The sequence below is a fragment of the Thunnus thynnus genome, chromosome 1 (assembly GCF_963924715.1).
Source record: "Thunnus thynnus chromosome 1, fThuThy2.1, whole genome shotgun sequence".
Taxonomy (NCBI): domain Eukaryota; kingdom Metazoa; phylum Chordata; class Actinopteri; order Scombriformes; family Scombridae; genus Thunnus; species Thunnus thynnus.
In genome coordinates this window covers 7047017-7059797 of record NC_089517.1, presented here as the reverse complement: position 1 = coordinate 7059797, position 12781 = coordinate 7047017, and the positions used below count along the sequence as shown (strand labels likewise).

Below are 12781 nucleotides of genomic sequence, written 5' to 3'. Positions count from 1 at the left end.
TGCAATGTTGAAGCTGAGGCTCATGGGTATCGTAGTATTTCGAGCTGTTCGCTATGCCACACTGATAGAAAAAACATGATTTTGTAGAAACTAAGTTGAAGTAATTAAAACTGATGACCATATAATAAACTTATTGTATTGTTGAATTATCCAAGCAATAAAAATACTGTTGCATGAGACCAAATCTACCAATCATTTCCACCATGGTCTCCTTCTTTGTAGAAATTACAATAAAGTATCATAATAAATCAAAAATGTTAAATCGCTGTTTCAAAATGCTTCAATCTTTGAGTAAAATCTCAAATAAATTAAAAAAGACAAGCATAAATGAACTAAACAGTTCAGATCAGTCTGCACTGCACCTGACTCCAGCTAACCTTTGGGGATGAACACAGTCTGTCTACACCGGCCGACTGGAAGTCACAACATCTTAACACACACTCCCATAAAACACAGCTTGTCACCTCACCTTGTAAACTGTGGCCGTAGCTGTAACTAGTAACTGTATAGAGGCAGAGCTTTTCCTTATTTATACTGTGCTGTCACTGAGGCTGCAGGCTGTCAAGTCAGAGGACTGTGCATTGATTTCAGCATCTAAATGTTTCTTATAGCAAGGTCAAGAGTGACGCTCCAAAGGCATTAAGAATAAAGGCTCTGTCATTATGATGTGAAATAAAAGCAATGTATGTTCAGAATTAACCTCCACTGTGCTAGACATTAAAAGGAAGCTAGTGAGTATTTATTAACTGATCATTCTTCTCTGACATCAACACCAAAAATGATAATAATGCACGTGCCTTTGCTACTTTCAACAGGCTAACAAACCTTCCTTTGTCAGTAGCATCTAAACTTCTATCCACCAGGGCCTGCAATGAATTTGCCTCGTTCTTCAGTGACAAAATTCAGAAAATTAGACAAGAAGTCTATCAGGTACAGGGTATGCGTTGTCCCTGTGTACACTTAAAATCAATTCAAGTAGTATGACACAATTTTATCCGATCAACCATAAAAACCTGGAGGTCATTATACAACATCTGAAATCCTCCTCATGCTGCCTTGATATTCTGCCTTCAGGCTTTTTAAAAAATGTTTCAAACTGCATGGCCTCAGATATTCTACAAATTGTAAACACATCTCTTCTCTCAGGCTCTGAAAACTGACGTCATCAAGCCACTCTTAAAAAAAGAACAATTTAGATACCTCACTAATGAACAGCTATAGGCCCGTATCAAACCTCCCGTTTTTAAAGGAAAATCATTCAAAAAGCTGTTTTTTCAACAGTTGAACAACTTCTTGGCACTAAACAACCGTTTTGATGTCTTCCAGTCAGGATTTCGACCACACAACAGCAGTTAGTTAAGGTCTTCAACGACAGTGGCAGAATTTCAGTTTTAGTATTACTGGATCTGAATACTGCATTCAACAAGGTCGACCACAACATGTTACTAAACCGACTGGAAAACTGGACTGGACTTTCGGGCACGGTACTAAACTGATTTGAATCCTACTTTACGGACAGGGACTACTTTGTGTCTATAGGTAAATAAACATGTGAGTAGACAAAAATGACATGCGGAGTTCCCCAAGGCTCCATTCTGGGGCCTCTTCCATTTAACATCTACATGCTTCCACTGGCTCAGATTATGAAAAACAACAAAATATGTTACCATAATTATGCAGACAACACACAAATTTACATAAATTTATCACCAAGTACTAAGTAAGTGCATTGAACAAATCAACAATTGGATGTGCCAGAATTTTCTACCATAAAACAAAGATAAAACTGAAGTAATTGTTTTAGGAGGAAGAACAATTAAAAGTCAGCACTCAGCCTCAATCGACATTAAAAACCACAAACCAAGCAAGAAATCTTGGAGTAGTCATGGACTGAGACCTGAATTTCAACAACCACTACTGTAACTGTGTCTTTACAGGTCTCCCTAAAAAAACATCGATCAGATATCTGCGGTTGATTCAGAACGCTGCTGCTCGAGTCCTCACTAAGACCAAGAAAGTGGATCATATCACTCCAGTTCTCAGATCTTTACACTTGGCTTCCTGTCTGTCAAAGAACTGATTTTAAAATACTGCTGTTGGTTTATAAATCACTGAATGGTTTAGGGCCAAAATACATTTCTGATCTGCTGCTACGTTATGAACCATCCAGACCTCTCAGGTCGTCTGGGACAAGTCTGTTTTCTGTTCCCAGAGTCAAAACTAAACATGGAAAAGCAGCGTTCAGTTTTTATGCTTCACATATCTGGAACAAAATCCCAGAGAACTGCAGGTCTGCTGCAACTCTCAGTTCTTTTAAATCATAGCTGAAGACTTTACTGTTTGCTGCTGCCTTTTATTAAATCAAATAATGATTCATTTCTTACACTGCACTGTATTCTTGTATTTCATCTGTCTTATTATCTTTAAGCTTGTTTTTATTTTCTATTCTCTTAGCTCTTTAATGACTCTTTTTAATTGAATTTAAATGTGCTTTTATGGTGCGTCTCTTTTGCGCTTTGTCTCAATGCTTTTAATGTTTTATGTAAAGCACCTTGAATTGCTTTGTTGCTGAAATGTACTATATAAATAAATTTGCCTTGCCTTGCCTTGCCTTGAAAACATCTTGATTTCATGCTCATGTGTTCTTTGTTGTTTTCTCTTCAAAGCACACAGTTGTTTCAGTGCAGCATTGCACGCTGAGGGCTATGTATTATTTTCTGGCTCAATTTAATACTTTCCCTTGGTCTCAAAGCAACAGAGCTAACTGCCATTTTCAACTGTGATAACAAAAAACACCCAGGGTTTTCATAATTCACATTAATAAACACACCCACATTAACATGTTTAAGAGCTGTGAGGTGTTTTCTTATTTGGAAATCACCTTCTCTCTCACACACAAACTTCTGCTTCAGCAATCACTATTATAAGATATAATAAAATCAGTTTATGATGTTATGGTGTTGGTATTTACAGCCATCCAAGACCAGAACTACTGTAGGTGTGTCAGCGTGTGTGCTTGTCTGTGGTTGTACACAAAGCTTACCTTTGTTCAGGTGCGAATTGGCTTTGGTCTTGTCACTGAAGCCCTGGCTACGTCTGTTCCCAGCAGCACTGACCGAGCCTCTCGGAGTGATGTCACTGCCAGCAGTGGACATCCTCGCTGTGGGGCCGGGAAGTCTGATGAAGATTGGAAAAAGAGAGAGAGAGGGGAGAAATATAAATTAAAGAAAGGACGAAAAGACAGGGGTCATGAACAGGCCAAAACATTTAGTTTGTTTATGACAGTAACTAAGGTGAGAACTTAAATTCAATATAAGGCCTTTATCTCACACAGTGCAACGATTAGTTGATTAATCAGGCTGCAGGGAATTAAAACAGGCATTTTCTCACTGTGTTCTGACATTTTGTAGACAAAACTATGAAAAAAAACAAAAAAAAATGTTAATCAATAATGAAAAGAAATGTTAGTTGCAGCCCTGCAATGAAGCAACACATCAGGTTCCTCCAACACAGACAGCTGCAGACAGACGCATGTCTAGTCTACAGGTCCTTAACTCAAACAGGAGGGTCTTGCTTCATCAGGAATGAGAGAATAGGGACCATGCAGATACTGGAGAGTGACAGATTTAATAAGCATTTTATACAAACAGGTTAAACCCACAGGAATTCACTTGCCATGTAAAGGAACAGTCAAATAAGAGAAAGAATATCCTTCTTGCATTGTTTCTCTGTTCTTTGTCTAAGCACTATGTAACTTTGTTAGATAAAGTGCTGCACAAATTAAGCTATTAATATTCATGATCTGTCATAGCCTGCCAAAACACTGGCACTGGCACACTGGCTTTGTTTAACACATTGTGAATTTGAAGTTTGTGACCTCAGTAGAAGTCAAAGTCGACGTCCAGAACTCTGGAAGTACCTCGACATCAAGTGTTTTACTGAATTCATAATATAAACTTCATTGATTTACTCAGGAGAGAGTTGTTGTTTTTTTGCCCTCTATTTGGGCTGCAAGGTCAAGTATATCTGAAACTGATGACTACACTAAACACACTCTCATACTGCCTCCTTGATCTCTGCAGTCGTTCTTTATGCTTTGTAGCACTTACTATTTTAGATTCTTTCAGCAACAGTGAATGTTCCCAAGATAAATGTTTATATCTGGGTAGTCTTCAGTCTGAAAGTCTGTGGCTTGGATTAGAAGCTACACACTGTTTAACAAATGTAAACTCAGCTATTGTTTGCTTTTCCTGCGGCTCTGCTTGGGCACCACTTCCCCATACACATACGGTAATCTAATGGAGACAGATGAGCTCACGGCGGTGTGGACGTATCTGAGCGGGTTGGAAAGGCTGATGGAGAGCAGGTCCCAGGGGCACCGTGAGCTCAACAGCCTCAGATTACACATCCTGTTCTTTTACTTCTCCGCATGGATTAGAAAGGATACATTGGCTACGTATACACCTTGGTGAGATTTATGACACCTTGTTTCCATATTGTAAGTCGTCCTGTTGCCTTTGGTGACATCCGCGAGCCGGGCTGTAATCTAGCCAGGCCGTGGCACACAGACAGCTAATGAAATGCTAATTTACCAGTGGCGACAACATCATCATCATCATCATCCTGGGACTGCCAGGCGGATGCTGATAAGCAGATTACAGCTCTTTCTTTCAGCCCCTGTGCGCAATTTAAAAACTCTCATTTCCAGCATGTCATTCACTTTGACTGACCGTTATTTATCTAGCTAGAGCAAGGTAATAGGTTTTACCGTATAATTTGGTCCGGAGTAACCTAAGATCATTTGACTTTCAATTATGGCAGGAGCAGTCAGCTGGCTTCCTCCTTTCTTTGAAATGGCTACATTTTCAAGAAATGATCAATTTGATGGTAAGAAAAACTGCATATATTTCATAGTTTTAATACGGACTACAACATATCAAAACTCTACTTATGTTTCATATCACTTTCCACTATCAAGAGTCTAATAAACCCCCAAAGGCCACACAAACAAACACACACATATGAAAACAACATGAACAATCTAAATTGTCTGTCAACTGAATATCATATTACAGAAAACGTTTCAATGCCAGGAAGTTTGAATTTGGTCCAGAAACAGGTTTTGGTGAACCGTCATTTTGATTCTTTCACATTGCCTGCACCAGACCAGCAATTTTACTGCTGTGTGTGAGGATCTCTGATTATCATGGTTTTTAATTCTAGTATATATATGCTCAGAAATTGTGGTATATTTACATATTTAAGGCATTTATTTTATACTTTTTATACTAAGAAAAAACAAGATTGTGTGATATTCTGTCCATATAAAAAATGAGCATTGCTAATATCTCTAATCACAACCTATTAAATCTGCTTTTCTTTGCAATGGTTGCAAAAACAATGACAATTTATTTAAACCTTCCACTTCTTTAAAATCCATTAAAAACATATATTTACTGTCTGATGCTGACAGCAAAGCAATTGCTCATATTTAACTCAATTTAAGGAAGTCTCTATACTTTTTGGCTGAGGCCTTTAAAAGAGAACATGCTAGAAAAGACATAAGTAGTTTGGATGAAGAGTACCAGGAGAATCCCAGCTCTTCACCTTGCAGTTACACATGCAGACCAGAAGGTGGGGCCGTTGCATTGTTTTGGAGAGCAGCTGGTATGGGGCAGGTGCAATACAAACAGAATCTGGGATGGGCAGCATGCAAAACCACATCCTAAATCCAATTTCAAGGTGCATCATCACATAATACGACTAAGCATGCTGAAGAGGAGGTCAGTGTGAATGCAAAAAGACTCGACATGACATCGTCATATCATGAACGCACATTCCGGCTGCAGATTCTTCCTGTGTTAATTATTAATGTTATATTATGTGGGGGGGGATGTGCTTGTCAAGAAAACCAACACACACACACACACACACAAGAACACACACACTTACTTAAGGGTTATCTAAAGGTCTTTCACAGCCCATTTAGCAGGCTTGCCAAATGAGGCGCGATGCCAGACAGACAGAGTTGTCCGAAAACGGAGCCTGGAGCTTTAGCCCCTATCTGCTCAACACTACCACTCATGCATATTAGATAGTGCTCGTAGTAGAGATTGCCCTTAATCGCAGACAAAGAAACAACATGAAACTCATTACGGGACAAAAGAAATGTTATCCTCGATTAGGGGCAATGTCTACCTTCCTATTTCTGGGAATGGGACGGGAGAGGAGGAGGAGGTGTGGTGGTGGAGGAAAGAGAGGGAGGAGCAAGAAAACCGAAAGGCAGAAGAAGCTGACCTAGAGGTCTTTTTCTGACCAAGGGAAAACTTGAGTAGTTTACTCTGAGACACATCCCTAGAGGAGAAGAAAAAAAAGAAGAGAGATATGGAAGAGGACAGAGACAGAGAGGTCAGGTTTACTGTTATAAATGACAAGAAGTGTGAACAGGAAGATAGATATGACAAAATGATGGATTAGAACAGGAAAAAACACCAAGAAAGAGAGGAATACATCCTTTCGCCCAGTTTCAAGGTTACGTTTCCATTATTTCCAGTTTCCAGTGTTTGCACGAACAGGCTGCTGACAGTGACCTCCAGCCTCACCTGGACTGCATCTCGGCCTGTGCTGCTTTCTGGGCTGTGAGGGCAGGAGTCCCATGCGTAGACTGGCTGAGCTGGGCCGGGGCGCTGCTCTGCTGGCTCAGGGGGGGATGTGTGCTCTGGGACTGGGCTGCGGGTGGGAGAGTTGGATGGGAGTTCTGCCGCTGAGCCTGCTGCTGCTGCTGTTTGTAGCGGGACAAGCTGAAGAAGAGGCCGAGGATGGCTTTCAGATTGCCATTGCGGATCTCTGAAGGTCAGACAGACAATATGGAACGTTAAAAAGGGAAAAAGCGGATGAAAGTAACATGAGAAATTGAGTTTTTGGAGAGATTTTGCCACTTCAACCATGCAAAATGAATGCTAAACCTACTAGAACGCCTCAGGACAGCACTATGACAGCACTTCTTTTCTCTAACTGTCATTACTTTGACATCATTTTGTATTATTTTGAGCGTTCTGGTACATTAGTTTTATGTATGGTGTAATCAGCCCCTACGTGTTTTAATGCGTACTGTCTGGCATTAATGTAGTGTGTCCCGCCAAAAAGAGCTTGCCAATAAAAATGATTCAACAGATCAAGCTGCCATTAATTTTTTTTTTTTCCTCAGCATAAAGGACATTTGTTTAGTAGCTAGACCTGGTCTGGCCTGGTCTTTTGTTTCAGTGAAAGCAGAAGCACAGGAGTCCAGCTTACCCTCTGCAGACAGACCCTGGATGTTGACTCCTTTGGCTGCCAGGAAACTGAGGCAGGCATCAATGTTCTCAATCTAGACGGAGAGAGACACAGACACAGCTGTAAGACACTGCAGCCTGCACATTTCCATTCAAATTTGCATATTTGTATAATGTGAGGAAGCATGCTGGTCTGTGTTTTGCACGCTTCTCCTGCGAGTGTAATGGCAAAACTGAAAGTGAACATCTAACAAGTCGATCTACAGAGAAAAAAAGTTGGCAGCACAATATGTACTGTTGCAACTTTGATAAAAGAGACGCTAAACATTAACAATGACGGTGGTGAAAACGTTAGGAGTATAGATCACGTATCCTTCAATATTCACTGATTTGATACTGTTGGAACGGTGAAAAAATGTGCTGTTATGATGGGAAACTGAATCTGTTCGTGTGTTTTTTGGATTGTAAGCATTCATATGAAATAGTAGAGTGTATTATTATTATATTATGTTATGAGATTTGTAGGAACAGTAGGGAAATAAGGTTTCAACCAAATTTCATTTAAATCTGTTAACCAGTTTTTGAGGTATTGAGCTATCAGAGAAATAAACGGACAAACATTTCTTAACCTCTTTGATGGACAAGGACAGAACAGTATAGACAATACCAGTGTTGGAAAGTGGAAAACAGACTTGACACAGTGATTGACTGCTCATATCGTGCTGTGCAAAGCTCACATTGTAATATGGCCACATGGTGACATAGTCAAAACAGGATTCAAAACCAAGCAGACTTTCATCAGCAGAGCAACGAGAGAAGCAAACCATCTACACCGACTCAGTTGCTATGACAGCAGGCTTGGCAACCTGAGCAGACTGCTGAGCTGTCACCGGACTGCGAGAGGATTTGATAGGCAGACAGGCTTTGTTTAGAGCCCATGTGACCCCATTATACAGCGAGAATGCTGGCTGGCCCACGTAATCACAAAGTAAAGCACATAAAACAAGTCATCAAGCAGCGTCACCGCAGATGAATGATTGTGCGATCAAAGTTTACCAACCGTTGTTTTCGATGAGCAAACACACCACGTACAACACAAAAGATATCAACATGGCACCGCCGTCGCCCTCTCATATTACATACAGAGGAAGACTATGACATATGCACTCCAAGCAGGGCAATTAACAAAAGAATTGACGGTGAAATGGACTTTTAAAAGCATTTTACAGTGTGTGCAAAGGTTAAAGAGGTGCTAAATCTTCTTTCGCATGACATTTATTACAAGTGAGAGTAGATTTATAACACCTAATCTGCAACAATATACTTAAAACAAACTCATTTTGCAAGTGCAACAGCTCAAATATAATCTCACAGTCAAGGGAGTACAGATATAGAGCAGTGATACTCCAAGTGGTTTCTAAACTAAAATACATATGAACTGTGTCCTTTGTAAAACCAGGTCGGGTGTGGACTGCAACCGGGAGGGTCCTGCTCACTAAAGATTAATGACATGATTACACTTAATATGCACCGACTAAATATAGCTTGACCTACAGCTCCCACTGTGGTTCTCCTGTTAGGAAGTATCCGGCTGTGAGGTGAGAAGAAGGAGTAAAAAGCTCATTTACATCCGCCTCTATTAAAGATGTTAACATCTACTGTTTGTAGTTACTGCAGGGAAATCTACTGCTAGTGTAGTACTACCACATCTATGAACCCAAATCACCTGAGCCAAACTGACCTCTTCTACTGAGGTTACTAAATCCAGCTGTAATGCTATCCACATCCACATACTCAATTACATCAGCATCCAAACTACTATTAGTCATATCAACTATTATATGTCTATTACTTCCATCCACTAGCACATCCACTAGCATATCACTATTAGTTACAACCACTACCATATTACTATTAGATACATCCACTACTGCATTAATATTAGTTACACTAACTACTACTTTACTATTAGTTACAGCCACTGTCATATATCATATTACTATTAGTTTCATTCACCATATCACTATATTAGTTACACCAGTTACCATCATGCTATTAATTACATCCACTGCCACATTACTGTAAGTTAAATCTTCAACTCTACTGCTATTATTTTAAAATTAAAAGCTACATCTATGACCATATCAATATTAGTGACACACGCGATGTAACTAATATGCTACAAAATAAGATGTTACTAACCAGAATATCACTTTGTACATCTACCAGCAACCGTCAATCACTAATCACTAAAAGCTGCATCCATATCCATATCAATATTAGTGACTATACATGCTACTAACTCAAGCTACTGACAGAATATCACTGATAATCACTAGTAACTGTATTAGTGCCAGATTTAATAAGACCAAACCAGATCACCACTACCTCCACCCACTAACTAACAAACAGTATTTTTAGCCTGTACTTGCCTCTTCTACTTGCTGCATCACCTATTGAATTACAAGGACAACCTTCACTACTGTATCCCATTATGAATCAATCCACTCCTGGTTTAAACTCTTTGACTATTTGAGCCATGTTAATGCACATTAACACAACTTGTATTATTATTATTGATAAATGTACACTGCACATATTGTTTTTCCTGGTACAACATTTTGTACATTTCATTTAATTCTCTTCAATTTCTTTATTTAATTTATTCAGGATTACTTAATTTTAGTGTGTGAAGAGGCCGGTGGGTCACTGAGTAAGATGAAACAGCAGTGTGCCCCTGCTATCATTTCTGTGACCTCTGACCCCAGAGCAGCTGTTTGAGGAGCTGACATATGCTGTCCTTCACGGTGACCCAGCAGAAAACCTTGGAACAGGAGGAATGCAGACTATGGCCCTCTCCGAATACCACAGACTCCTTAAAAATAAACCTCTGTGAAACACCCCTCTATCCCCACAGTCTTTCTTTAATACCCCCAAGCCTGAGCTTCATCTGAGTGACTGAACCACTCCCCCCCCCTCCACTCCCGCTAACCCCAAATTCTCTGCTATAGTTGAAGCTCAAGTAGCAGCAGCTTGCAGAAAATATCCTTCATTAAGATACCCCCATCACAAATGCCAGGCCTGTCCCGCTGAGATGCGCCCTCGCCCCGTCTCTCCGGGGGGGGTGGGGGGTATAAATACTGAAACCTTTTGCTATTTAAAACCCGCAGGGACTAGAGCTCAGAAAAGCTCAGAAAAAGCCAGAGGAACATGAGTCAGTGAGACGCCCATCAGCTACAGAGTCTGACATCTTACGTCTGTGTTTGAAACAGGAAGATCTCTTCTTCAGATCTATAATCTGTCACTTACAAAAGCTTCTTGTGTATTTCTTATTGTTGTGCATCACTCTTCAGCATGTGATGTTAAGTCCATAGGTTACTGTGTTTATAGAAGTTATAATTTTGTCTTTTACGAGGTGTCGTAATGGCCGAGAGGTTTGTTACGTAGCATCTGATGGACTCTGTCACTATTTATGACATACATTTATTAGTAATCACGTGTTAATCAATCATAAAGTCTTAACCAACATTTATCAATGAAATGTCTCATCAGTTGTGGGCTTACTCAATATGTCATCTTGTCTTTGACTGGGTGTGCTGATAGTCTTGAGGTTTGAAACGCTGTCCGTGCGTTTGCAAGTTTGGGTTCACGTAATATCTGATGGGCTTTTAATTATTTATGACAGTTTTTTGGATTCATAAATGATCAATATCTGTGTCTAAATCAATTATAAAGTCTTCTGAGGATTGATTGATTAATCAACAGTGAAAACTAGAGTTAGTTGCGAACTTACTGAAGACGTATTTACTTGACGTCACATTGTTCATCATGTTAGTTGTCATCGGAAATAAATAACTTTTACAAGATTTTTACCAATTTTTTAACCAGACAATAAAATGAACCCGCTGTAAGTGCTCTTTTATAAGACTGTAAAGGTCTTGGCTCGTTACTCCTCTGTTCTTCACGATTTTAATGTTAAATCAACTGGTTTCTGTGGTGATCCTCACAGAGAGCATGTTACATTTTTTCCTGATGATCTTTTCTATGATACTGAAGTAAAGGAAAAATTACAAAGTTCACAAAATACACAAAAATGTACACAGCAGCCAAAAGTTTCTGTTCAAAATCTGATGATCACCGGAAGAAAACACCTTCAAACAAGCCCAGAGAGAAATCCACACAGTCAAACAGTGATTGACACCACTGCTACTGGAAGGTCCTACCTGCCTGGATGTTTTTTAGGTCCTGCAGTGTGACTACTCTGATGGCCTCACACCTCCATCCAGCAGGCAACCGTCACCTCCTGCTCTGCTGCGGCTCCCGGCAGCAGCAGCAGCAGCAGCAGCACGGGGCCGGCCAACCAACAACCCTCTGAACAAACACTTCCTCCCATCACAGAGCTGCTATTGTTGTGTGTGTGTGTGTGTGTGAGAGTGTGTGTGTGTGTGAGAGAGAGAGAGAAACAGAGAGAAGGAGAGAGCTAGAGAGAGAAGGAGGGAGTGTGCGTGAGCGAGGGCGTTATGTGTCTGAAGCAGGGTTGTACTGACAGGAGCTTTTTGAAGACTGATACTGAGGCCGATATTTTTAAACTAAAGATGCAGAAAAACAGACACAACAAAAAATTTTGTATATTAAAATCGAGTTTCATATGACATCACATCGCACATGTGTTTTGCCAGCATGACGAAGCTTCAGCCAGAACATTAAAGACATCGAGAAACAACGTCACGACTGAAGCTAGACTGATGGAAGTTGCTGTAACTGTACTAATACCTAACTAATATAATACTTAAAGCATTGAACACACCACCACACTATTTAAGTTGAAGTTAAGCTCACCTGCACCTTTAAATGATCATTCTGGCTCAGTTGGGAACATGGTGACGCTGCTACAACAAGCAACAAGAGTGACCAGACGATTAGATATTAAACCAGTCAATGGTTCGCCTGGATTATCTAAACCACTTTATTTGGAAGTAAAATCGAAAGTGAATGCAAAGGTTAATGATTTTATTATTTGCTTTTGTTTTCTCTTCCAAACATGTTTGGCTAACCTGGAGATCTGACTGCTCTGGTCTGTCAGATTCCCTTTTAGTGATGCTGCTGTTTCCACAGATCTCAGCTATTACTGTAACTTGGTAAATATAATGTTATTACTGGCATAAATGACATCCATAACTACAAAAACAAATTATCAAGCAAATGAATAAATTCAAATTGTCTCTGTTGGACTGATCAGGGAGGAACTTTCTTCATGTCGGTAAACAACATGATTCTATCTCATAAAAACACAGTATCGGCCTGATATGTCGCAACAACCGTCTATCAGCTCAGTCTGACGACAGCAGCTTCATCGCCAAAAGCTCTCTCTGTCATTTGACTTTCTGACTGTCGGGTCTTGTGGAATCTGGTCACGTAACATGACTGTGAGACAACGTGGTGTGCTGGATGTGTGTGTGTGTCTGTTCAGGTTTGTATGACTGTGTGTAAATCCTTTACTATCTGCCCAC

The 12781-nt window shown here is 40.0% G+C and overlaps 1 protein-coding gene across 3 annotated transcripts in view; it reads right to left on the bottom strand.

The window, feature by feature from the left end:
* The window catches only part of nav2a (neuron navigator 2a), a 121550-nt gene that overhangs the window by 70484 nt on the left and 38285 nt on the right, over window positions 1–12781 (bottom strand). For all 3 annotated transcript variants that reach the window (XM_067570785.1, XM_067570862.1, XM_067570926.1), the window contains exons 4-7: window positions 7294–7366; window positions 6603–6846; window positions 6298–6354; window positions 3044–3177 (exon numbers count right to left, since the gene is read on the bottom strand). In XM_067570785.1, coding sequence (XP_067426886.1) covers window positions 3044–3177; window positions 6298–6354; window positions 6603–6846; window positions 7294–7366 — 508 coding nt within the window. The remainder of the gene's footprint in view (window positions 1–3043; window positions 3178–6297; window positions 6355–6602; window positions 6847–7293; window positions 7367–12781) is intronic.